Source organism: Filicampus tigris, chromosome 16 (genome assembly GCF_054856515.1).
Source record: "Filicampus tigris isolate MCC_2025a chromosome 16, RoL_Ftig_1.0, whole genome shotgun sequence".
Taxonomy (NCBI): Eukaryota; Metazoa; Chordata; class Actinopteri; order Syngnathiformes; family Syngnathidae; genus Filicampus; species Filicampus tigris.
Window position 1 is genome coordinate 13,626,803 of NC_141232.1, and position 24,619 is coordinate 13,651,421.

Here is a 24,619-nt window from a genome sequence, read left to right on the forward strand (position 1 = left end):
GGCATCGATATCGCCGATACCAAACCACTGACTTCGATACCAACAGCGCTTTGCCAACGTGTGCTCCTAATGGTCTGCTGCTCCCGCACACACTGCCGAAGCCTGCCCCGTGCGCCCGTCCCTCCCTGCTCTGCCGAGTGCAGACTGCTCGTCGACTCCCTAGTTAGCCGCACGCATGAGCTACAAACGAAGTACTACGGATTAGAAAAAAAAGTTTGCGCCCCGGGCTCCTGCTGTGTCGCAATAGCACGGAAGCTCGCCCTCACTCGAGCTGCCGTGGTCCTTTCGGTCAGCCCCTCCGCTCACTTCGTACGCACGCAAACGCTTCTCTGAGCGTGCGCCCGGCCCTTCCCACGGATCTCCCCAGCAGCCGCCGCGGTGGCAGCGGTCGCCCATCGCGGGGCCGCTGATCCTGCTCGTGCCGGGTGTTCAGTAGCATGTTTTCAGTAACAGCTGCATTATTGTATTGTCTTGAACTTCTCAAAAACAAAGCTCTTGTGAAAAATAATACTAGATAATAATGCAAAAAATGTATTAAAATAAATACCGGTTAAAAACAGCCCTTTGAGTAATCCATGGTAAAGTTCACAAATAGTAAAAACTTCATGAAATTGAAGAACAGAGAAGTTCAAGTGATTTGTCCCAAAATTAATCCTTCTATTTTTTTTGGTTAAGAATCGGAATTGTGAATCGTTAGGAACCAGAATCTAATCAAAACATCGGAACAGGAATCGTCCAAATTGAAACGATGCCCAACCCTACCTGCTACTGTTCTGGATAGCCAATAACTGAATGTATTTTAATTTATTTTATTTTATTTTTTTATTATTACTATTATTATTATTATCTGTGACTTGTTGGTTTGCCTTAATCGATAAACATGTGGGTACTCAGACAACTTTTTGTTGATTTTGTTGTCAATTTATGTTACTGTAAGTGGTGGGTGTTATTCTTTTTCACTACCTCAAACAACTTGAAAATGATGTGCCATTGGTGTTGCACAGTATGGTTATTTCTTTGCACTAGTTCAAACAATTTATGGATTAATAATTGTTGTTTTTTTGTGTGTTTTGTTCTTTGCACTACTTCTTCCTTTGTTTTGCAAAAAAAAAAAAAAAAGCCTGTGCTTTAATTTGTTCCGTGTGGTATCGAAATAGTATCGAGTATCGATACTGAACAGGGTATTGGTGTCGAAGTTGAAATTCTAGCATCGTGACAAGCCTAATTGTGTCATTATATTACTTGGGATTACTGGAGTGCAGTCTTAATGAACAACAAAAAAAGATTTCCCACATGTTACCCAGAGGCCCACTGCTTTTATAATAATCTATTATCCAAAGCAGAATAACAGGATTTAACTAATCTATTAGAATTTAATTCATGGGTTTGTTTTTTAAAATGCCAGCAAGAGAAACACTTTTCTCCATTTTTTCTCTGGCTGCAGCCCTGTTCCAAGTCTAAATCTAGATGTTATCAAGCTCGGGGCCATGTTCAGTGTGTGACGTTTTGCTGCAGTTAAATGACATATTTCCTCTAAATGGGTGCGCTGAGGGCTTTCAAGTTTTCATTTCGTGGTCGGTGTATATAAATCTCGGAGTGGTCAAAGAAAGGCAGTGAAGCCTACCTGTGAGTAGTAGTAAAAGTACACGCTGTTTTCATCTGTATAATGTTTTTGTCAAAATACGATGACATCTTGATATATTGGCAGCCGCGCACAAACAGTTGAAAGCTACACTTAATAGATTCTCTGCCCGTTGTGTCCTTCGTGTTTTTTAATTAACTTTTGTAATCCAAATTTCCTCTTGAAAACGGTCAACTATTTAGATGCCTTGCATGTGATTGATTGTAAAAATGTAATATTTGAAATATTTAGAATCAATACTTATAATGAGGCAAGGACAACAATAGTCAATGACTGTACCTCACGAAAAGCTTCATTTTCAATTGCCATGGCAACTGCAGATCGCCATTATTGCGGTGGGCCAGCTAGGGCACTTATCATCTTGTGCTATAGCGCTAGCATTGATTAGTATTTAGCATAGCTTGTCGTAGTACAAAAAATATTTAGGTCATAGTTTGCCAGACCACTCTCAACACTCTCTGCTCTTACAAGCCCAGTGGACGTCCAGGCAATGCCCCCTTTGAGCGTTTTCAAATATTAGTGAGGGGTGGAGCAAGGGTCTGGTAGGGGAGTGAGTACCCCTTTAAGTCAGAAAAGGTGCAACAGCTACACACTTTTTGGGTTGTGCAGATCCTCTCATCTACTTTTCTCTCCTGCACCTTCATGAAATGTATGCACTCTGGGCGGAGCAACCTTGAAATGCGGCCGTTCCCTGTCAAATTTGTCTTGAAGAGACTTTAGCATCTTTCTGGATATGCATATGAAACATCATATTGCACGTTTCGAAGAAGAATAAGACGAAAAGAAGAAGAAGAAGAAAAATAAGAAATTGAAGAAAAAAAAACACTCATTTCTTGTAATAGCTACTATATTTCGGTTTGCACAACTACTAGCATTTTAGTCTACCAGGATTGTACCTTTGGCCACGATGTGACACGAGATTCTGCTTACGGTACCTAAAACTTTAAAGTAAAACTTTTGAGAGTTAAAGTGGCAGTAGGCTCCCACTTAACAGTTTAATAGATTGGCAAATAAGTGTAAGTGAAATGTCAAATGTATGTGAGTGCAAAGCATGTTTGAGCGTCAAGCTGACACATAATGATGTACATAGTACACTACATATATTTACAAATGTAAATGCGAATGAAATGATACTAAAGAGATTTCATCATGATTGTTAAATATTATGAATGCTTATTTAGCTCACATTACTAAAAGTCTCTGGAGTCATTTTTACAAAACCAAGAAGCAATCACAACACTGTTCACGTTGTCTCTCGGGAGGTAACTGAAAAGTTGGTGTATCACATCACATCTGATATATATATATATATATATATATATATATATATATATATATATATATATATATATATATATATATATATATATATGGAGGGGTGTATATACACAAAGTAACGAAGTATACAGTTTCCCATCTCCGCCCCTGCATGGAAGGCAAATGACAGAAGCCCAAGATTCAAACCTAGATCGAGGTCCATAAACCACTGTCCTGTCTCTCCATCTCCATAAGCACATAAATACTAAAGTTATACAAAATACAGATTAGAAAACTACAATAACAGGTGGATATCAGGCAGATATGTGCACTCATGCAATCTGCACATCACTCCCCAATGCAGCGGAATTGAAGCATCAATTACACTGATCATATACATTTACCTGGAAACCAAAGTAAAGAATTTGTCTTGAAAATAAAATCAGCTCAGTTTACCTGCAGAGGTTTGTAATTGGAATGCAGCGGAGACCTTTGCACAATTAACATTCTTTGCAAAGTAACAGAGGATGTTGCACTGCCCACACTAATGAGGCAAAAAATAAATAAGTAAATAAATAAACAAAAAATAAAAGAAAGACGCTGCAGGTGGCATGCTACCAACTACGAAGGAAACAGCATCATCCTTTGAATCCCTCTGGATACAATACTTGGTAGTCTTTTAAATTCAGTGAACCAGAGGTTTTCAGGAATTGCAGGTGCAGCTCTGCAAAGTCTGGAGAACTGAGCAGGCTGCAATCAAAGCCAGCAGCACCTCTTAAACCTTTCACTCTCATTTCATTTTCACGGTTTTCCTTAAATTAGAGAGAAACGAGCTCTTGCTGGAGTTTCTTGAGTGTGCAGACTGAAGGACATAGAGATATGTGACGCACAAGCTATTTTTTATAACTGTCATTAAGAAAATCGGCCTTTTAGAGCACAGGTTCGTGGAGTCCCAAAATGTGCAAAAATTCCTCTTTTCAATTTCATGACTCGAGTTGGGAAATAGCCTCATGTAAGAAATGTTTACCCGTGTCAAGGGCCCCGCGTCAAGCAGCAATATCCATGACGTACAGTGCCACCTTTTGGATGTAAATTGCAAATGCATGCACATGTGACGAGAAGGAGTTTGTTGAATTGTCAACATGATGTAGTGCTGTTGAATTTATAGGATTATTCTGATGTGTTTTCATTTTAATGTACATTCATTGTTACATATTCTCTGTCAAAGATGAAGACATACTGTTTTGTGCAGCCTTTTAAAATTGTTTTTTTTACAGGAATAAAAACCGAATTATAATTATAAATAATATATACAAAATAATACTTAACACTTATCTAAATCTGTATATTCGTCATCAGACAAGTCATCACCATAGCCTGTTGTCATGGAGATGCCGCAGTATCTCTTCTGTGAAGTTCTTCAGTTACAGGTGATTGTCTAAAAAGTACTGCATCCCAACCTTTTTTGAGCCAAGGCATACCTTTACAGGAGAACAATTTCACGGCACATCACCCACACAAATGTTACAAAATGTATGATTATAGAAATATTGTCTCAATTTACTCACAAACCGACTACGAATACTCACTGTGAACTTGATTAATTCAATCAATCAATGAATTTTTTTTTTTTTAATCCAGGAAATAAAACCCGTTGAAACCAAGATCTCTTTTTCAAGAGTGATCTTGCCAAGAAGTCGGAGCAGACTATACATCTACTTAAAAAAAAATTCTGGCCTCAGATGATTTTATTTTGTGTAGCCACGTGATAAAATTAAATTGATTGCATTCAACACACCATTTTTTTTTCAGTGTATGCAAACTACACTGAGAAAAGTTTTTTTTTTAAATTTAAAATCTAAATATCTACTGTGTGTGAAAACTGTCAAATCCAAGTTGTCACATGCACCCATTGAAACAAGCACACATTTTGGACCACATAAGAGGTCCAATGTAACCAACAAAACCAAAAAAATGTTTTTTGACGAAATAACTCACAGAGTTTCTCCAATTACAATATCCATTTATTGTTCTCATCACACAATTCTTACAAAACAGACAGTTTGCTGTAACAAGATGTGAAGAAAGGAAATGTGTTCCCCTCAGTGTTGCAGATCCGAGGGACACTGGTGCTTTTTATTCACTTTCATTCAGTCAACTGCAGAGTTTGTTCTTCACTGAAACACATATTACTTGACAGGAAAGTAAACTGCCATGCTGATGGTTGAATGCGGGGAAAATATGTACTGATCAGGTGGGTTTTTTTTCTCAGGCCTTTGTTTTTGCGCTGACACATTTCGAAAGCCACTCTCAGACAACATTGACACACAATGCACAAATATTAATCGTGCGCTGAAAATATTAACACACATTACACTCAGAATAATCATCAGGGGCCATTTGTTCAAAAAAATTAATCTCAATCATTTGATTGACTGATTTGGAAATAAATTTCTTTGCTGTCCAGGCTCAGGTAATCCGTTCTACTTTTATGACGTTTTTTCAAAGCAACATTGGATTGTATGACCCAGATCCGGATACACCGTTTTCAAAATTACCAGTGTTCTACATGGGACGACATATCACAATGTGGGCTACCAGTAATGTGAAGACTGGTAGAAGAGCCAACATGGAGTCATTTTAAGTGACGTCCACTATTTATGATTTCTTTTATGAAGACTCATCCGAGCCACAACAAATAAGAAATATTAAGTGAAGTAAATGTAAAATGACGCAAATAGATTACTTTACCAATTTTTTAAGTCTTTTTTTTTTTACATTTTCTTCCCAAAATCTACCTTGAAATTCTACCCCGTTGGGATCAAGATAATCCTCCTGAAATGTTTTGAACAACACAAACTGAAGGTTTGATCCAGATTAAAAACAGGATTATATTACATGATTTAATCCAATTTCAGAATCCTTCTTTTCCGTTTGAACAACCCATTTTCAAAATTCGATCCAACCCAATAACCAAAATCCAGTCAGATGACCTTTGAACATCTGGCCCCTGCCATATGTGCTGTCGTTGACCATAAAGTTCTACAGTGCTCTTAAGGCATTTCTGCTTCATGGTGACAATGATGGAAAACCATGATGTTGGGATGTCATGCGGCAAATGTCATGAGTCTGACAAAATGTTTGTACACGTGATTGATATGCATAGACACTGCATCTCTGAACTTCCAGAATGGCAGTTTTTCTTTTAGACTTTTTGCAGTGCAAGGCAATCAGTAAATGTGCACTTGAACCTCACATCCCAACACAGATTTAAATATGAGATGCCTGCACATAATCATATAGTCCTTGCAAAAACGGGAGGTGGGGAAAAGTTACTCTTGTGAAGCAACTTTTTTTTTTTGCTAATTCACATTTTCATTGGGATGAAGTATTGCAATAGCTGTCTTATATTAGCTTTAGCCACAAATAATACTTCATAACACATTTTGGATGATTGTTATATTTCTATCATGTGGCTGGCTTTTAAATTTCAAATGATAATAATGATAATGTTTAGCCTTTGACAGTGTTTTGCTTTTTTTTTTCAATCTCTTACTTTGGTCCAATGAGCAGTTTATTTGAAACCTAATTATGGTCATATTTTCCAGCCAATATATCCAATAAGTAGCTAGACACTCTCATGATGACATTGCTATTAAACTAATAAATACAAGATTTTCCCCGGTCAAGAGAGGAAGTGATGTTTGACTAAATATATGACTCTCAATACAAAAAAAGAAATAAATAAACTATGTACAATATTCTACAGATTTCAGTGTAAAAAGTGGATTAAACTGGTGGACAATATAAACAGCATGAGACAACATGTACAAATGTAAGTGTGCACACACGTTTATGTGTGTATTCTCCAGCAGAGGGAAACATTACACAACTAAAATGATAATTAAAAAGAATACAGGAGCGATGCCTAGGTGGACTGTGAAAGTATTTGGGGAGAAAGAAGCAAAGGGGAGGGTGAATGAAAACACGGATGGGAGGGAGTGTGCACATCAAAGTCAGCAAAACTGTCATCAAGTTTACACGTCGTGACGAAAACAAGCAAACCATATGTCACATAAAAAAAATTATCAATTCAAATCATCGCTAAAATTGTGGCAGAAAACAGTGAGTATTCACCCGTGATAAATGAATGAAAGATTAACATAAATAATAATATTAATAATATATAACAGGAAGGAAAATGTCAGTACGCATCTGTACCATCTACAGTAATATGGTGCTTGTTTTATTATAAAATAATAATAATTCCAGAATGTTTTAAGAACTGAGTTAAAAGTTAAGACACTGACTCAAAGACTCTTTTTTATTTTGAACTGACCTCTGCCATCTTGTCTTAATGCAAAAGCATGCTTTGCTGATAAGAGCTAAATAATACAATTTAAGAATCTAGTGCTGGCAATGATTTTTCAATTTATTTCACCTCAGCTATCTGACTTGGCTGACAATTGTGAGCGATAGCGAGTTAACAAGGCACGTGAAGTTATTCAACATCTTGTACTCTGACAAAAGGAAATACTTGACTATACTTTCAAGAAATGAGACTATTGACGGAAATTGATTAAATATTGTGCTTGCAGACTGGTCTGAATTATTTGTTGACATTATGCAAATTGAATCGAAATGTTCTTTGGATGTCATCCTAACTCATGACACACCCTTCACATGAGAAAGAAAAAAAATGCCATATGTGTTCTTACTGCTCTCATAGTGTGTGGTGTACTCAGATGACTTACATAGGACACCACACAGACAACCATAAGCCTCTTCTCCCGAAAATTATCTAAGACTGACCTGCAAGAGGCTGCAAGGTGCCACAGGGCATCAAAACCGCTGGAAAACACAAAGAGGAAAAGTAGAAGTGGAAAAAGAAATAAAAGAAGTTAGGGTAGCTAGTAGTCATTTTTCATTGCGCTGAATGACTGGGGAGACACATGACGTACACCAATACTCGACACATCCAGCTGCTTCCGGCAACAGAACAAGCCTCAAGCCTGGTTCCTGAATGAGAACTGTTCCGTTTCATGTCTCAATCCACACAAAAGCCTTTGTAAATGTCAGACAGGTTGAACAGTGTAGTTGACCATTTTCTGAGCAGATCAGCGAGGCAAAATCACTCTGAACACACCACAGAATAACGGCTCAGGATAATCGGTCAGACACATTCGAAAATTGCGCCTCGAACGACTTTGATCGCAAGGGAGGGTAAATGCTCCGATTTGGCCCAATTGTCGGTAAACGTGTACCCTGCTTGAGATCCAGTAGCTTCGCATGAACTGCAAATATGCGCAGAAATGAATGTTCTAGGTCAGCAAGGTCATTCCAGCACGTACAGTAATGCAAACTAAAGTTGACATTGTTGAAGTGACTTGGTTAAAGCGCAGAGCTGGGCACCGCCTATTTCCCGTCTGCATATTTAATCGACCCACGTGGTCACAGTCGGTCCGAGTCAGCCAGACAAAATCGAGAACGGACCTGTACCACGTACACGCAGGTGGCGCACTCCTTACATGCGGCCGAGTAAGGAAAAAATACAAAATAAAAGGACGAGGGATGGACCGGGATCACGTGCCCGATTAAATATGCAGGGTAGAACACGGGTAGCGGTTGGGCGATGCCCAGCTCTGGTTAAAGTCTTCTTGCCCATTTGGAAATGTTGCGCCTGATTGTGATAGTCTGTATTTTGCTGTCTGTTGCTCCTAAATTGTGGAGAGGAAAGTATGACATTTTTCTCTCCACGCCTATAAGAACTTTGCATCAGTTCGCAGCGAGCCAGAAAGAAACATGACGCTGATCGCCATGTGAAGATGTTTCCCCTTTAATCCTGTTTGCTTTTGTCTACAATGTCTGCCGAGAGACCACAAATGGATCCTTTGATCCGAGTAAACCTCAAGCAGTGCTGACTAGAGTACATATAGCGACTCCGACTACAGTGTGTGTGTGCGTGTCACACGTGGCTTTGAGGCGCTGCATGCATGAAAGTAATGAGAAAATGGGAGTGAAAAGATAATGCGAAGGAGTGCAAAAAAGTAAAAATCACATCTGTGTTCACGGAATACTTTGGATAAAAGGATTTTTTTTTTATGGGTAAACCAGGAGCACACAATTCCTCTTTGGACCAAGGTAGCAACTTCATGATGGCAGACCAAATCAATCCAACCTTGATTCACATTTTACTTTCAGCGTGCACTTCTTTTTGCATACAGTGAACCCCAATTACATTGCGCTTCATCATTAATACCACCCCGCCATATCACAGATTTTTAGCAAATCCAGAGCTGGGCATTCCGTCTATGTGAGGGGCCGATCCGTCTATCCGTCTATGACGGACGTCCATTTTGCTGACGGTTGACGAATGACGGGTAAAATTTTAAAATAGACGGCCTAAGAATAGTTGGAAGCCCGTGTATTTAATCTGTCTTTCGTCTGCAGTCCGTCATTAGTCTATTTTTTTCGGCGAGGCCTCGATGGCCAATAGTGAATTGTTGTTGCTCGGGGGGTTACAACTGAACCCCCCCGAATAAAAGGCAAATGGGGGACGACGGAAGTGTACCCACGCTGCAGACGGATGATGAATAACGGACGCTCAATTTTTAGTAAAATGCCCAGCTCTGAACAAATCATATTTTATATACAATATACAGCGTCAAGAAGGGGAAGAGACAGAGAAGGCCCCAAACTAATCTTCAGTTATAGTTATCCCCATTGAGTATTGTTGTATTGTCTGCTTGTATGTGTTTCTACTGCATATGTGTGTTTATGAGCAACATCGTTTTCAATTTTATGATGCTCCATCGTTGCAGTTTTGCACCTTTGCAGGTGGTTCTGGAATGTATGCCCCGCAATAAATGGGGGTTCACTGTAATGTTTGCATTTTGGTGGAATGGGAAGGGAGGAAACATGGACATTCGTTGTGGTCACAGTCTGATGTGTCTTTGCACACAAAGCACACCAGTTGAAAAAAAGTGAGCTTCACATGATTTCATATAAAAAAGTAGAAACACGGCAAAAAAGATTATTGAAAAGGAAAAGTGAATGTTCTGGTCCTTCACTGGGGTTCCAGCCAAGAGAAGGTCTTTGAAAAAGTCTAGCCTATCGGTTCCCTGGGAGTTTGGGTGGGTGGGGGTCAACAGGAAGGATGTGTGTGTGTACTTTAGAATTGTGTATCAGCAGTCTAGACCTGCGTGGAATAGGAGCGGTGCAGTGTCGCGTACCGCCCGGCTGAATGTGCGGCACAGCGAGGAGAGTGCTGTTCCGGCTGCTGGTCTAGACTTCGCTGGAAATGGAGCGAGACAGTATGAGGACATCGGGTGTGACGGGGAACCGATAGGGCTGATGGTCATGTGATCTCGGTGAACGGAGATCCCCGCGGAGTCTGCAGGGGAAAGAGAGGAGTGAGAAAGAGGAGAGGGTGGGGGGAGACGGAGGAGAGAGGAAAGCGAAGAGAAGGCTCATCAAGAGAGATGCACATGGATGCAGGGGTGAGAGGGGATGTCTTTGGGGCTTGTGGTAATTTTGACATGTAGCTACAAAACAGAAATATGAGAACAAAGGAAGGGGATAGTGGGGCAAGAGTCAAAAAGACTTAGAGGTGGTCAGAATGGTTGAACGTAGGTGTTGTAGAGTGGGGGGGAAGAGCAAAGTGCCGGATGCTGGTGGAGAGTGAGGGACAAAGGGAGCAGATTGAGAGGAAAGAGGCAAGGTGGGAGACAGAGGAAAATAGGCAATCAGGTATGGGTTAGAACAGGTGACAGACCACAAAGGACGCAAGGCATTTTCCAAACACAGTGGCTATATTTACGTCACTGGGAAGTGCTTCTGAAGGCTATTTTTATCGCGGTTATGCAATGTGCAGTGTCAGAACAGAGAAGCTGTTTACATGTGTTTAAAACAGCATCTGACCAATGAAGCTGGATCAAGAGGCTGAATGTTGTCACGTTTGATGCTCTCTCATGCTCGTGTGGAAACATTTTGACAAAGTGGGCTTTTAAAATTTGTATTTTCATTTCTTGTTATTGATTTTTTTAGAAATACATTTCTACACTGTCCGAAAAAACTTGTTTTTTATGTGTTATTTTGATTGATGTCAATGTTTGTGCAAAAATATGTAGGCTACTGTGCTTCTGTTTACATTTGATAAGTTTATATACCAGAACAACTGGATGCATTTGTCATTTGATACAGGTCTGTTTAATTAATGTCTCTACGAAATAAAGTGAGAAAGGGTAAAGAGTGATAGTATGTTGTAGATTTTTATATATTGAATAACTAATAATACATTATTGCATAACGTATATACATAGGTGATCTAAAATCTTCTATCACGATATAGGCCATTTTATATCACGAAAACAATATGCAATAATGTATTATTAGTTATTCAATAAAAAATCTACAACATACTATCTCTCTTTATCCTTTCTCACTTTATTTTGTAGTGACATTAATTATAAATAATCATATATATATATATATTTATATATATATATATATATATATATACATTAGGGATGTGCGCGACTAGTCGTTTAACCGTCTACGATTTATTTAACGTTTAGTATTTTACTAGTCGGTTGAACGCTGCATTAGTATCACACAAATTGTTCCTCACGCCTCTGCTTTGGTAAACAAGCTGAGCACCAAGAGAGAGAATTGCTCCTCCCCCCGCCCACTCGCACACATAGTAGGGGGCGGGGACACTAAGTTTGGGGAAGAAAAGTACATTCTGAAGATGTCGATATATATATATATATATATATATATATATATATATATATATATATATATATACATATATATATATATATATATATATATATATATATATATATATATGTACACAGTGTGCAAAGCTGCCAAAAAAATGCCTTCAGATGAAAAATAAATCCATCCGTGTAAATATAGCCAAAAGACGCGGTGCCCCATCCATAAAGCTGCTTTGTAAATCACAGCATTATGAAGCAGACTTCTACAGCCCACTGCATTTCATTTTCCCACAATGCTTTATGGGGTTATAGGGCAAACAGCTGACTCTCAACAAACTCATAAGTGACTTTCTGCATGTATACATGTATAACACCATAGAATGAGAGGAAACAGTCCTTTCCAAACAAACACACAATAGAATTTGTTCCATTCTCTTGTTGAAATGTAACCACAGCACATTTCACGCCAGAAGAACAAATCCCAGCTGTTCTCTTATCAGCTGACTGCACAACGTGCTTGTGCACAGAATTAAAGGATTCGCCTCTTGTTTTTTGTTGTTGAGTGCATTTGGGCACGGCATGCAAGCATGTGTGTTGGGTTGTTTGGTGAAAAAGGAGGACAGCAGATTTAGGTATAAGACAAGGAGTGTTTATCACCGACGGTCTTCGATGGGAGTAAACATGCCCCGGCCCTTACCTGAGGGCCACTTAACTTTTCTAGTGGACTCTCCACACAGGGCAGCGTCACCATGGGCATACCCAGCGTTGACTCGGGGCACTGGCGTAGCTGTGCAGAAGGCCTGGGCTGCATCTGCTGGAAGTTGTTAATCACACAAGTCACCTGGAGGAAGAGTTAGAGAGACGCTTGAAAAACAGTATGAAAGTCAATTGACTGTGAGAGACCTGCAAGATCTGCAGGTGCTGATCATTTGAATCAGGTGTGTTGGAGGACGGAAACATCTAAAACATGCAGGATAGTGGCCTTGTTACACCCTTTACAACCTCCTCAAGAGCAACAGAGAATGAAGCGTTCCACAAATGTGCAAATGAAAACCCATACATCCCCAAAATACTGTACTGTACTTCAATTTTCTCTCCTTACCAGAAACACAGCAATAGCTCCGCCAGTGAAGAATCCCGCCAGGACATCAGCCCAGTGGTTGCGATATTCAGCCACCCTGACCACGCCTACGATCAGTGCCAGACACAGCAAGGTGAAGCTGACGGTGGGCTTTGTCAGACGCGTACCTTTGGTCTTGAACACCAGCGTCACATACATCTGAAGAAAGGCAAGTGAGAGAGCACACAAGGTGGGGAACAACAAAGCCAAGGATACCCGAGTGCAGAAACCAACCAATTGCATTTAATGGAAGTTAGCAGGATTTCCTCCACCCCATCTTAAAGCGAAATACACATTTGCTTTCCAGCCAAGATGTATGGCTGACTTCCATCTTACTGAAAGGGTCAACTGGAAACCATCATCTCGAATCAAGGAGGTGAGATTGATAGCATGGCTCTTATATCTTTTTACAGAAGCGCCACCGCCAGCATGTATCAACCTACCACTGTGTACACGGCAGAGTAGACGCTGAGTGCTGCGTCCTTGGATGGGAAAGATTTACGTGCAGACATGACAATGAGAGGGTTGCCGGTGCAGGCCCGGCGCTCTGTGATGTATTGCGTGTTGGACTGGCAGCCCAGGACTGTGTAGTTTGGTCGGCATGCTGAGAGGAAGTGAGGAGTCTGGTTTCCTGTCACCACCTGCCCGGCATTGGCGAAGATGGTTGTAGTAAAGAGACCAAAGGCATAGACACCTGGATTCAGATGAATAGAGATAGTGAGAAATAAGCACATGAGTCTTTAAATGCTGGCTTCGCACTGCCCATTCATTCTCTGTCTAAATGGGATGATTCAAACGCTGTTTACATATCACTTATTGACCCCTAACCTATAGTACAGTATGTTACAGTGCTTACACAAGTAAAAACTGAAAAAAAAATCGACATACTGTATGCACACAATCAAAAAATACCAGTAGAACAACACAAAAGTCCTGCAAACAAACATACATTTAATTCCATTAAAGCGGAAATCAACCCAAACCTTTTTTTTCAAGAATATGTTCTATGCAAGCCAACTAGTTGATACATGGCATTATGATAAATATTGCGTTTGTGGAATAAGAATTAATCCACCCATTTTTAGCCATCTCAGGGGGCGACCATTTTGTCACTTTTGTCGACGGAAAATTACATCACAACTGCTCGGGGCTCAGGTAACAACCAATCACAGCTCAGCTTCAGAAGACAAGTCAGTCATGATTGGTCGTTACCTGAGCCCTGAGCAGTTGTGATGTCGTTTTCGGTCGACAGAAGTGACAAAATGGCCGCCCCCTGAGATGGCTAAAAATGGGTGGATTAATTCTTATTCCACAAACGCAATATTTATCATAATGCCATGTATCAACTAGTTGGCTTGCATAGAACATATTCTTGAAAAAAATGTTTGAGTTGATTTCCCTTTTAAGTTTGGTCTAATTCTTCTCCCCATTGTTTCAAATGACAGTTACCCTCAGCATTAATCTACTCATTAACCGACTGCCGTTTGCCATCATTTTCCCTTTTTTGCGTACCTCCAAGATTTTGCCCTAGTTTTGATTTACATCAGATGTGTTTATTCAATTTCATTACCACAGATGTGTTGCGGACATTTGAATTGAAATGAAAGGTTATACGGTGGAACCTCGCTTTAAAATTGGTTGATTAGTAACACGGTTTTATGACAACGTTAAGTTACAAAGTGAAAATCGTCATAGTAGAGAGTAGAGGTACAAGGTGATAACTCAACAGTGACACTATCCAAAATGGGTCACATGAGGGGAAAAAAAACCCCATCAGAATTAGGTTGAATCGAGCAGAAGAGAGCAAAACAAATCTCTCGAAGCTCTTAGATAAAACAGGTGATAACAAGTCTTGCTTCTCAAAATAGCATCAACACATTATTATCATCTTGGGTGTGAAATTGCAACTGAAGCTTTCACCTCTGGATATTCATCATCATATGCTAATTTCTACATGCAGTTAATTATTTAAATGACTTCTGTTTGTTCAGTTGACATAGCTAGAAAACTTTAAAATGTCATCAGCCATTGTCTTTCATGTTAATTTGGTCCTTCTTCACTGACTTTTACATTAATCCCAATGAGGAAAATGACAGTGAGGATTTCGAAGTGTGAAGGAAGTGGAATACAAAGCTGTGTTCACCTAAAAAGCGTATGATGCGTCTCAGTAGGGGGTTGAAGTAACAGCAGTCTGCGGTCACAATGGTCTTCTCCTGAGTTCCCTCTGCCTTGGTGAAGAAAGCACACAGTTCTCCAACAAGAATCTGGAGACAAAAAAAAAAAAAAAAAACTATGATAGAGTTGTTGGAAATTGTTGCGTGTAACTTTTACATGAATGAAAACAACACAACAATGTATGGGATTTTCTTGAAACGATATTCACATTGCTAAAAGATTGATAAATAAATGTTCAAACATTATAGAGAAAAGCATCCCAAAAATCCCCATACAACAAATCTGTATTCTTACTTGCATTAAATAGCATTAAAATGCCTTTATGCACTTGACCAAAACAGTCATGAACATGATGGATTATGTAATTACATGCGGGATGCATTGCACTGTTGAATGCACTGAGCACATTCATTAATATAACGACGTCAACTAACTTTAATGAATCATGCTAACATTGTAATTCAAAAGCCCCCCAAAAACTTGGCCAGTGAAGATGACACACAATTTGTTTAGTGTCATTTCAGATATGCTTTAGGGATACTTCAGAGTCACTTTTTTGGCTGAAGCTCAAGTGATGAATTTCTTATCTGGCAGACTGCCATTTTAATGGTATGCTAGCCTTTAAATGGGAGAGTAGCTTCTCAGTCTTTCTCAAGGCAACCCTGGATTGCCTGCTTTGGTGAGCTGTATCTAATAGTGTACACCTAATACCCTAACAAACTGAATCCGTAAGGATTAGCATTTGTAAAAAGGGGGGAGCTTCGAATCATCCTGTGGACTTGAGTGAGTCACACAACCGGCATTGCTAAGCACTCCAAAAGCATTAGAACAGTGGTTCTCTAATTTTTCACTTTATTCAAGTTAAATGTTAGATAAAAACGAACTAAATCAATGTTTGAAAAATAGGACTTTTAAAATTGTGATATTCTGTTTTATTCTATTGAATTATTTGTTTCATTTCATTTTGCGTCTCAGTTGCTGGCAATCTTAAACAGCAGGCTATTTAAATCCAGGAGTCACAGGAGGAAGATTGCAGAGTTATAATTGTTACTTGTTGCCATTGCCACAGCATTTTGTTAATTCTCATGCATATTCCTGTATTGTCCTAGTACCTGCCAGTAGTACTTATCGGTTCTCGCCGTCTGTTAGTTTCCAGTAAGTACTTCTGTGATTTTTCAGTTGCCGAGTTTGTCATTGCCCTGTATACGTACTTGTTTAGGTACTTAGTTTTTGCTTAGTTTCATTTCGTATCTTCCTCCCGTGGCACTCTGTCCACATTCATTAGTTAGGCACTTTGGTTTACTTACCACGTCGACCTTTTGTCATGGTCGCTTTTTGTTGTTAGTATTTATTTATGCTGGTGAGATCTTTTGGTCTAATAGAAACTGTAAAACGTGCCTATGCCTTTGAGTTGCATTTGAATCCTCCACCTGTGTTTTCATATGATTCTGACAAAAATATTCAATGCAAGTGCATTGTACTTAAAAGTTAAATACAATTGAACTATACTTAACGGGTGTACTGCACTGGATTAAAAAATACTTGATGGGGAAATCAACCCAAACATATTTTTCTCAATATGTTCCCAGCAGACCCACTAGTTGAAAGACAGCATTCTGATTAATATTGTGTTTGTGGAATATGAATTAAACAACAAAATCCCACTGTTTTTATCCATCTCTGGGGATGGTCATTTTGTGACTTCTGTCAACTGAAAATGACATCACACCCCCAGGGATCAGATAACAACCAATCATAGCTCAGTTTCAGAAAACAGGTGAGCTGTGATTGGTTGTTACCTGAGCCCTGAGCAACTGTCATTTTCAGTCGGCAGAAGTGACAAAATGGCCGCCCCCGGAGATAGCTAAAAATGGGTGGATTAACTCTTTTTCCACACACGCAATATTTATCCCCCCTCGAATTTTCATCATCATATTTATCCAGAAGACTGAAACACTGTAGTCAACAGAGGGAGCATGAAAGCGAGGGACTGGGGATAAAATTGTTCAAGGCTTTTCCTAGCAGTTCCAGCCAAGTTCAATTAGGTAAAAACCTCCAGAGGCTTTTTCATTGCATGCCTAGCTTGTTCTTTCTACCATTAGTGAAACATAACCCTTGAGGGTGTTCCATGGCAACCATCTAAACAATATTACAAGCACAAAATTAAAGCTGAAGGAGGATTTGATCTGTTGAATTAAGTCAGAGCTATTAAGGGCAATGTCACACGCTGGATATCAACTGATGGGGCAATTTAAAGACAGGATAGTGTCCACGGGGACGTTCAGTCCATGGAGCGCTGTGCACACCGGAATATGTGTGCTAATCAACGTACTGTGCTGTCACTTTTGTCACTGCTGACAAACACTCTTGAGCACATTGCCTCAGGCGTAGCTAGCTAAGTAGTGGGTGGTAGGCCTGATGCTAAGCATGTAGTACTAATGCAGCTCTGATGCCTTTAGTTCACTGTCTTTTACTCATGTTGTATGCTCAACATTAATTCATCTTTTTTCCGCAATATCGGTCAATGGGTCGCAGCTGCACCAGACCGTGACGTGACGTCTTTCTTGCAACATGCAAATGTAGCAGCTGATAAATAATGTTCGCTAGGTCAATTGTGTTCTATTAGCTCTTCAGAATTGCGCACAAAATTGCTGAAAGTAACACCTGAAATTCAAGCTTAGACTGGTGAATATTCCATTAGTCACTGCACATTTAATTTGATTTATAAACACTTCTGTCAGGTCCTGGCACCTGTGACCTGATCAACGGTTGTGAACCCTTCTCTTGAATAAAAGGAAGTGCATCACTCAGGAGAATATGAAAGAAAGAGGACGTGTTAAACTGGGAAAGGAAACAGACAGAAGCTAATGTGTGAATGACTGGTTCAAGAAAAAGGAAGGAGAGGAAACAAACCTTTCAAACAAATGGAGAAAAGACATTCTCATCAAACAAACTGCAAGGATACCACTCGTGGGATTCACACCTGTTGATCATTGGAATCAGGTGTGTTGGAGCAGGGAGACATATAAAACATCCAGGATACAGGAATTGCCCACCCCTGCATTAGCACATCATGCCGTATGTCCTAATATGTTCATCTACTAGCTAGCTAGGTCATGATGTAGGATACACTCATTGTACTGTATTTACTTTGAAGTGATTGAATGTGGGATGTAAGGTAAAACTTAAAACCCAGGCTCAAGGTTTGGAAAATACTTCTTTCCCTTTAGCCTCAGCTGTCAGACAGACAAACAGACAAACAGAGAGATGGATGGATGGATGGATGGATGGATGGATGGATGGATGGATGGATAGATAGATAGATAGATAGATAGATAGATAGATAGATAGATAGATACATAGATAGATAGATACTGTAGAAAGACAAAGTATTATTAATGATATAGAATGCCTGAAGCAAACACAAAGAGCAGCACCAAGAAAGAATAAAAACATGTTTTTAATCTAATCAAAGCAAGCACAAAACGAAACACAATACTAAGCATTTTAGTATATAGTATGCAATAAATATTGTCTAATTATGCCACAGTAATATTTGTACAATATTTGGAAAATGGGATATAAATTATAATTGACAATGATGCATAGTGATACAATCACAAATGACACATTACTTTTATGGATAAATGCATTATTTTCAGTCATTATTTTCTTGTTTAAGAATAGTAGCCTATGGTATATGTTTTTTATGTATTAAGTGGGCATTGTAATAAAAGATAGATTCAAGGACAGTCATTAAAGCCTTGTCTGTTGTACTAGTCTGTATGTACATTGTTTAGCTGTGTACTTGAACTAACAGACATTACTTCCACCCCTACACTGCACTGACTAATTAATGAATAGAAAACAAATAACAAGAATCATGGTGGATTTCCTCTCTCTTTATTTTGCGGTCAACAATTTGACAGCCAAGTGAGCCCAAAAACGAAGGCATAACTTGTTATAAGTTGTATCACTTCTGAACTAAGGAGTAGATCAGCAACAGAAAGGCATAAGCACACTTTCCCTCTGTCCAATCACATCGTTCACTGCCTAATCCATTGAGTTGATGCAGGGGCTGACTTAGTCCACCAGGAAATTGGTACAGAGGATGAGGTCGGTAAGCTCACATGAATAAAACCGAAATAATGACTCATGGAGAAATGAGTTCTGAAATGTAGATGACATGTTTTGGAAATTATTCAGTCCATCTTTGGATTATTGCTGTGAGCATTTACAGCAGAGAGCCAATAGGCAGACCGTGATAAATGATCAGTTTTATGTACATGGCAGGGGCAGAGCACGGAAAAGCTCAACCCAACCCATTCACAACAATTGGTGCTGCCATCTCCCACCACGGAGCCCACCCTGCCATCTGTGTCTTTGACCTGGGATGATGGTGCACGAGGCTCAACTATGAGGGAGGTCTGTGTTTTTATGGGGTAACATATGGACATTTGAAGATCTGTTTTCTATACGCCTAAGAACTGTGAGATAGATGTGCTCACCAATATGCTGCCCAAATGAAGGTACATGAAATTGAATTCAAAACAATTAAAATAGAAAGAAAAATTTGGGCCCCTGCCCTGGTTCTAGCCGCCAATACACCCGAAATTCATTTTTCAATATGTTTTATCATTACAAAAAAATGCACTGAACAATACTGTCCTGTATAAAAAACACAGTAGCTGGATCCGGCATCATTTTATGCGGCCCGCGAAGGCAAATCATATGTGTTGACTTGACATGTGCCTTTCACATTGTCTTCAGTTTTAACACTGCATGAGATATTGCAAACATTTGTCACCAATCCCTCCTTTAAAATAAATTGAAGAGTTGAACAAAGGATTTACTGGCTTCTGATTTTAAAACTAGTTCATCAATTTGTTGTGTATATGTGATAATATAAGGCAGTCATACATTTCTATGGGTTCACAGTGATAAACGTCCTCCGAGGGACACCATAACTACCATATGGCCTACGGCAAAAATGAGTTTGACACCCCTGCTATATTGCATAGGGAAAAAATATCCATATAAAGAAAAACTCATGTTCTGGAAGTGATACGACCATCCCCTCATTTATAACTTTAAAAAATGCATTATGTTCTGAAAATGACCTGCCGCGATCATTTATTTCACCCTGTGTATGCATGATTCATAAAAAAAAAAATACTCATTGCCGATCTACTTTGCAGCTACAAAGTAATACAGCGAAACTATCATTACCATCAAGCACTGTGGTGCTTCTCCTTACGATTGAGCGCGAGTGCAATGATTGATGGCAAAGTTCATTTGTACCAGCCTGTGTGCATCACAGACTTAGTGCAGTCATTTAACTTGCAGCTGTACACAATGAATTCTCTGTCAGCTCATGTGAGGAAACACTAGTACTGTAGGTGTAAGTGATGTGTGATGACCTAGATAGAGAGGAAGGAAAGCACCAACTGCTGGGGCGGCCTTGTAGGATCGTTTAATGGGGTTTGTAAATGAGTCAACCCTTGTATTCATATGCAAGATGCTGCAGTTTTGCTTATTTATCTGTAGGTGGTTGGTTATAATTCCTCATAGTAGATCATGACGTAATTTTTTGTAAAATAGTGAAACCAGCCACTCTTGGACAATTAACAGTAAATATCCATCTATTTTCTATATCCATCTCTCAGCCTGTCCCAGCTGACTTGGGCCAAGAGAAGTCACAATGACAAACAACCATTCACACTCAAATTCACACCTATAGGCAAGTTTTTGTGTTATATTGTTATTGTTATTGTGTTATTATTATCAAAATTGTGTTATTTCTAACCCAAGTGTTTTTAGAGTGTGATTTACCTTTGCTAATTATCTTCCTAAAAGAATGCTGCTTGTATATGCACATAACATTTTAGCACTTTATATTAAAATTGTGTTAGTCCATTGTAAGAATAAACAGTAACATTTCATTGAAATTGTATTGCGGTATTACTACTACCCCATTCCAAAGAACTATCATTGTGATCCTTCATGAATTTTTGCTCTCTGATCAGGCGGAAATCAAACAGTTCTACTGGCGCATTTCAGGATGCACAGTCCCGTTACAAAAGTGTTTTCTTGCTGGCTAAAGTTTGAAAATATATTTTTCTCTCAAAAGAAAAACCTTTTGTTTTTCATGGGGCATAAATTTGTATTGTGGGCCTTTTTGGGTCTGTTGCACATTTGAAGATCCATGCTCACCATCTTTCTTGGAACTAAACAGTTACCCTCCTCCAAACGCAGAGCACATGCCCTCCCACGAAATTGCTTTCCTTTGTGAAAATTGTCTCTTTTCAGTGCCCACCAAGAGAGTTTTTTTTTTCTTCTTGCTGCAAGCCATGATAACTATGTACTGACTTCAGCTCTCTTTTTTTCTTTTGTGGCACGTCCCTGAGTCAGCGTCCTTTCTATAACTACGTTCCTGCTCCTTCGCATTGTAGACGCAGGAGCTCACACGCTCGTACGCACATATGCACACACAAACACCTGCTTGTCGGGGTTGAGGGGGCGGGTGTCACCTCCATGCAGCTCACCAATCTGCTCACTATATCTATAGTGCAACAAATACCGGAAATAATTCATCAAACAACACTCACAATAGAAACAACCGTCGACCTGTATGGTACATGGCAGTGACTTTGACAGCCTTACTGTCCATCAAATCTCTTTTCTTCACCCTCATATTTTATTAATAGAAGCATATTCACTTGCTGATTTTGCTTTTCTCACACACTCATCATAAATAAGTAAAACTCTTACCGAGAGGGTGGGAATGGCAGTGACGAGCGAGTAGATGAGGACCGGGGGAATCTTGCTGGTGTTGTCTGGTCCAGGGTAGGGTTTGGAGAAGCTTTTGTCATAGCAGAAGAACCCTTGGACGTGCACGGGGAAGGTGTCTGTGAACTCGAAGTAGTAAGCCAGGAGAACCGTCCCAGCCATGATCACCAGCTGGAAATAGAACATTATCACTCCGTTAGGAAATGAGAAGATAAGAGGAGAGCGAGAGGAGGGAGAGGCAGAGGAGGGGGAAGAGAGGTAGCTGGGAGAGTCCAGTCCCAGCTCCCGTTTGCAATGAGGAGATGCATAGGAAAATAACAGACACGGAGTGAGATCTTCAGTGTTTGGATCCAGATTAGAGGCTGAGAAGAAAGAGAGCGAGAGAGCGCACACATAAAACGATAAAGACATGAAAGTGATAGGAAATGTGATGCTGGAAGTTTTTTTCCCCTTCTTCGGGGTAGAAAAATGCGAACAAAATCAAACCAAAGAGGGTTCCTCAACAAGGAATTGAAGAGTGAGAGAGCAGATATTGTGACAGAAAGGAGCCAGGCATTGTTAAGATGCTACAGTTGAATGTGTCAAGTCGTATGCTACATGGACAGTGAAATAACAAATGACAGAAAAAGGTAGTCCATGTGTTTCCAATTTATACAAGACATTTTTGTTTTTTTCAAAGTGCAAATACATCCTTACTCTCCGCAGTCAACAGCCAGTTTAGGCTAGTAGAGGCCTCGTAGAGTACACAATTATTGTACAAAGTCAACATATAAACTACACATATATATATGTATATATGTCATCTTCCAAACCGCTCGTCATGTACAGACAACACTCTTGCCAATTCATTTTAACATAGACCTGCAAAATGCTTGCAAAGGCTATAGAGACAATAGTCCGACAGATAGTTAGAAATGATTCTTTCTAAGAAAGGGTTTTGCTTGTTCTGTCTTCAAAATAATCTTTGAACCAGGAAGCAGTCTACTGACAAAGGAAAAGAATGACAAATGAACAAACAATGGCACCTCATTTTTGTTAACAGTTCAGCATTGGCAGGGGTCGGTGCTTTAATCATGCCATTCTAGTCTATTCTGCTCTCTTCTGCCCATCAACAAAGAAACAAAGCTGTAACTCATTTGATCGCAACTCTTTCAATTAAAGAAAAAAATTCCAAACATACCAACTTGTAACAACCTTGCGGGGAATGCCTTTAACATGGCTTATGGTTTCATTCCCTTTTGTCTCTCCATGGAGGTCAAGCCATCTCCTTGCAGGATGCTGTTAAAGTTATGTTATCTAAAAGAGCAGTTTGGCGTTTCATGGATGGAGGATTCAAAGCAGAGAGACAAGGAGACGCAGGGCTTTTATCGTCATACACATGCTTTCCATTAAGAGGGGCGGCTATCCATACACGCTACAATGCACCTGCGCAGCATGACAATGGTTATGAAGTACAGGGAGAAGCAATAAGTTAGACGTTCAAAAGGGATAGAACAAAAAGATAATAGAAAGGAGGTAGGGGCAAGGCAAATTTACTCTGATTTTATTTTAGGCTCGTTACCTCCCCAGAGTCAAAAGCTTGACTATTATTTCCAAGGCCATTGTGCTGTTAGCCACAAGAAATAAAATTGTTCATGTAAAAATGAAGTACTCTTTGTCTGGGTCAGGATTATTATTTTTTTTATGTGTTGTCTTCCTACCCTGACAAGAAACAAACAAAATGAAAACACTTAAATTACATATCTCAGATCTCAATGAATGAAATATTCAACTTAGAAACCTGTATTGAAGATAGCAACGATCAACTGAAACCAAAATCAGCCCGTGAAAAACTGGATTCCAAAGTGTGACATCACAGACTCCATCAACCCATCAACTGTGAATTTCTTCAAGACAACTTTTTCACACGCCTTTCTACACTTAACAGGGATAGCAACTTCATTATCACTTGGGCACAAATGTTTAATTTATACCACGCACCTGAGAGAAAGACCATGAACCAAGGTCCCTCTAAAAACAATGAATTAGTTTTATAAAAACTATACTGTACTTTAAAGTACTTAGCATTTTTAATATCAATGAATTTATGGACATATTAAATGAGTGTAATTTACCAGCTCACAATGTTTCCATTTATTAATTCACTTAAATGAATAGACTACAAGTGTACACACACTTCCATGTGTAATGAACTTTTTTAGAACATTACTACTAATACTGTGGATTTTGGACATTAATTTCACTAAGTAGCTCCTGTAAATATGAACATTCGGTTCCCTCACGGGACCCATATTGTGCATTTATAGAACAATTTTCAAAACTCATGAAATACCCCAAGAATCAATAATTATAGATATCTTTCATATTTATTTCCTTCCATAGTGAAATCAGCTCGTTTTGGGATGGATGGATGGATCTCATGCAGTGCAGAGCCCAAAGAGAGTGGGTGCCCAAAGATTCGACTGCATTGTCACTGGTGGAGACACCATTTCATCACCAAGCCACCAAAATCCACTTAGACTCCTTTGAGAAGTAGACCAAAATGTCCATATGCACCCCTACTTGTTATTATAATAACCTGATGGCTACACCTTGTATTGATGTGCCATCTTGGAGGAGCTTGCACCACTAACCTCGATGAGTTGCAGATGCTCCCTCATTGGTCAGGGCACTTGATAATATAAAACCATTCAGGAATCTGCCGTAAAGGATGATGAGATGAACATTCCCCATGACTAGGGCTTGCAAAACCATTCTTTAACTGATACAACGCCCTAGTACGCAGCCACTGCTAGTCCATACGACATGAAAAGAAAACAACCTGCCAAACAAATCCGGTGATCGAGGCGATCCCAGATAGAACAAGCCAAAATTCTCAATCTGTTTAATGGAGGTAAACTTTGACAAGCATTT

The 24,619-nt window shown here is 39.5% G+C and overlaps 1 protein-coding gene across 6 annotated transcripts in view; it reads right to left on the reverse strand.

Moving 5' to 3' along the window:
• Positions 1-4,932: 4,932 nt before the first annotated feature.
• Positions 4,933-24,619, reverse strand: part of plppr2a (phospholipid phosphatase related 2a) — a 35,907-nt gene continuing 16,220 nt past the window's right edge. The window contains exons 3-8 of one of the 6 annotated variants that reach the window (XM_086056306.1): positions 21,689-21,877; positions 14,886-15,006; positions 13,186-13,436; positions 12,725-12,901; positions 12,336-12,436; positions 4,933-10,292 (exon numbers count right to left, since the gene is read on the reverse strand). In XM_086056306.1, coding sequence (XP_085912432.1) covers positions 10,184-10,292; positions 12,336-12,436; positions 12,725-12,901; positions 13,186-13,436; positions 14,886-15,006; positions 21,689-21,877 — 948 coding nt within the window. In that variant the 3' untranslated portion in view covers positions 4,933-10,183. Of the gene's footprint in view, positions 10,570-11,761; positions 12,464-12,724; positions 12,902-13,185; positions 13,437-14,885; positions 15,007-21,688; positions 21,878-24,619 lie in introns of those variants that run through there. The other 5 variants (XM_086056309.1, XM_086056304.1, XM_086056307.1 and 2 more) reach the window with 5 other exon arrangements.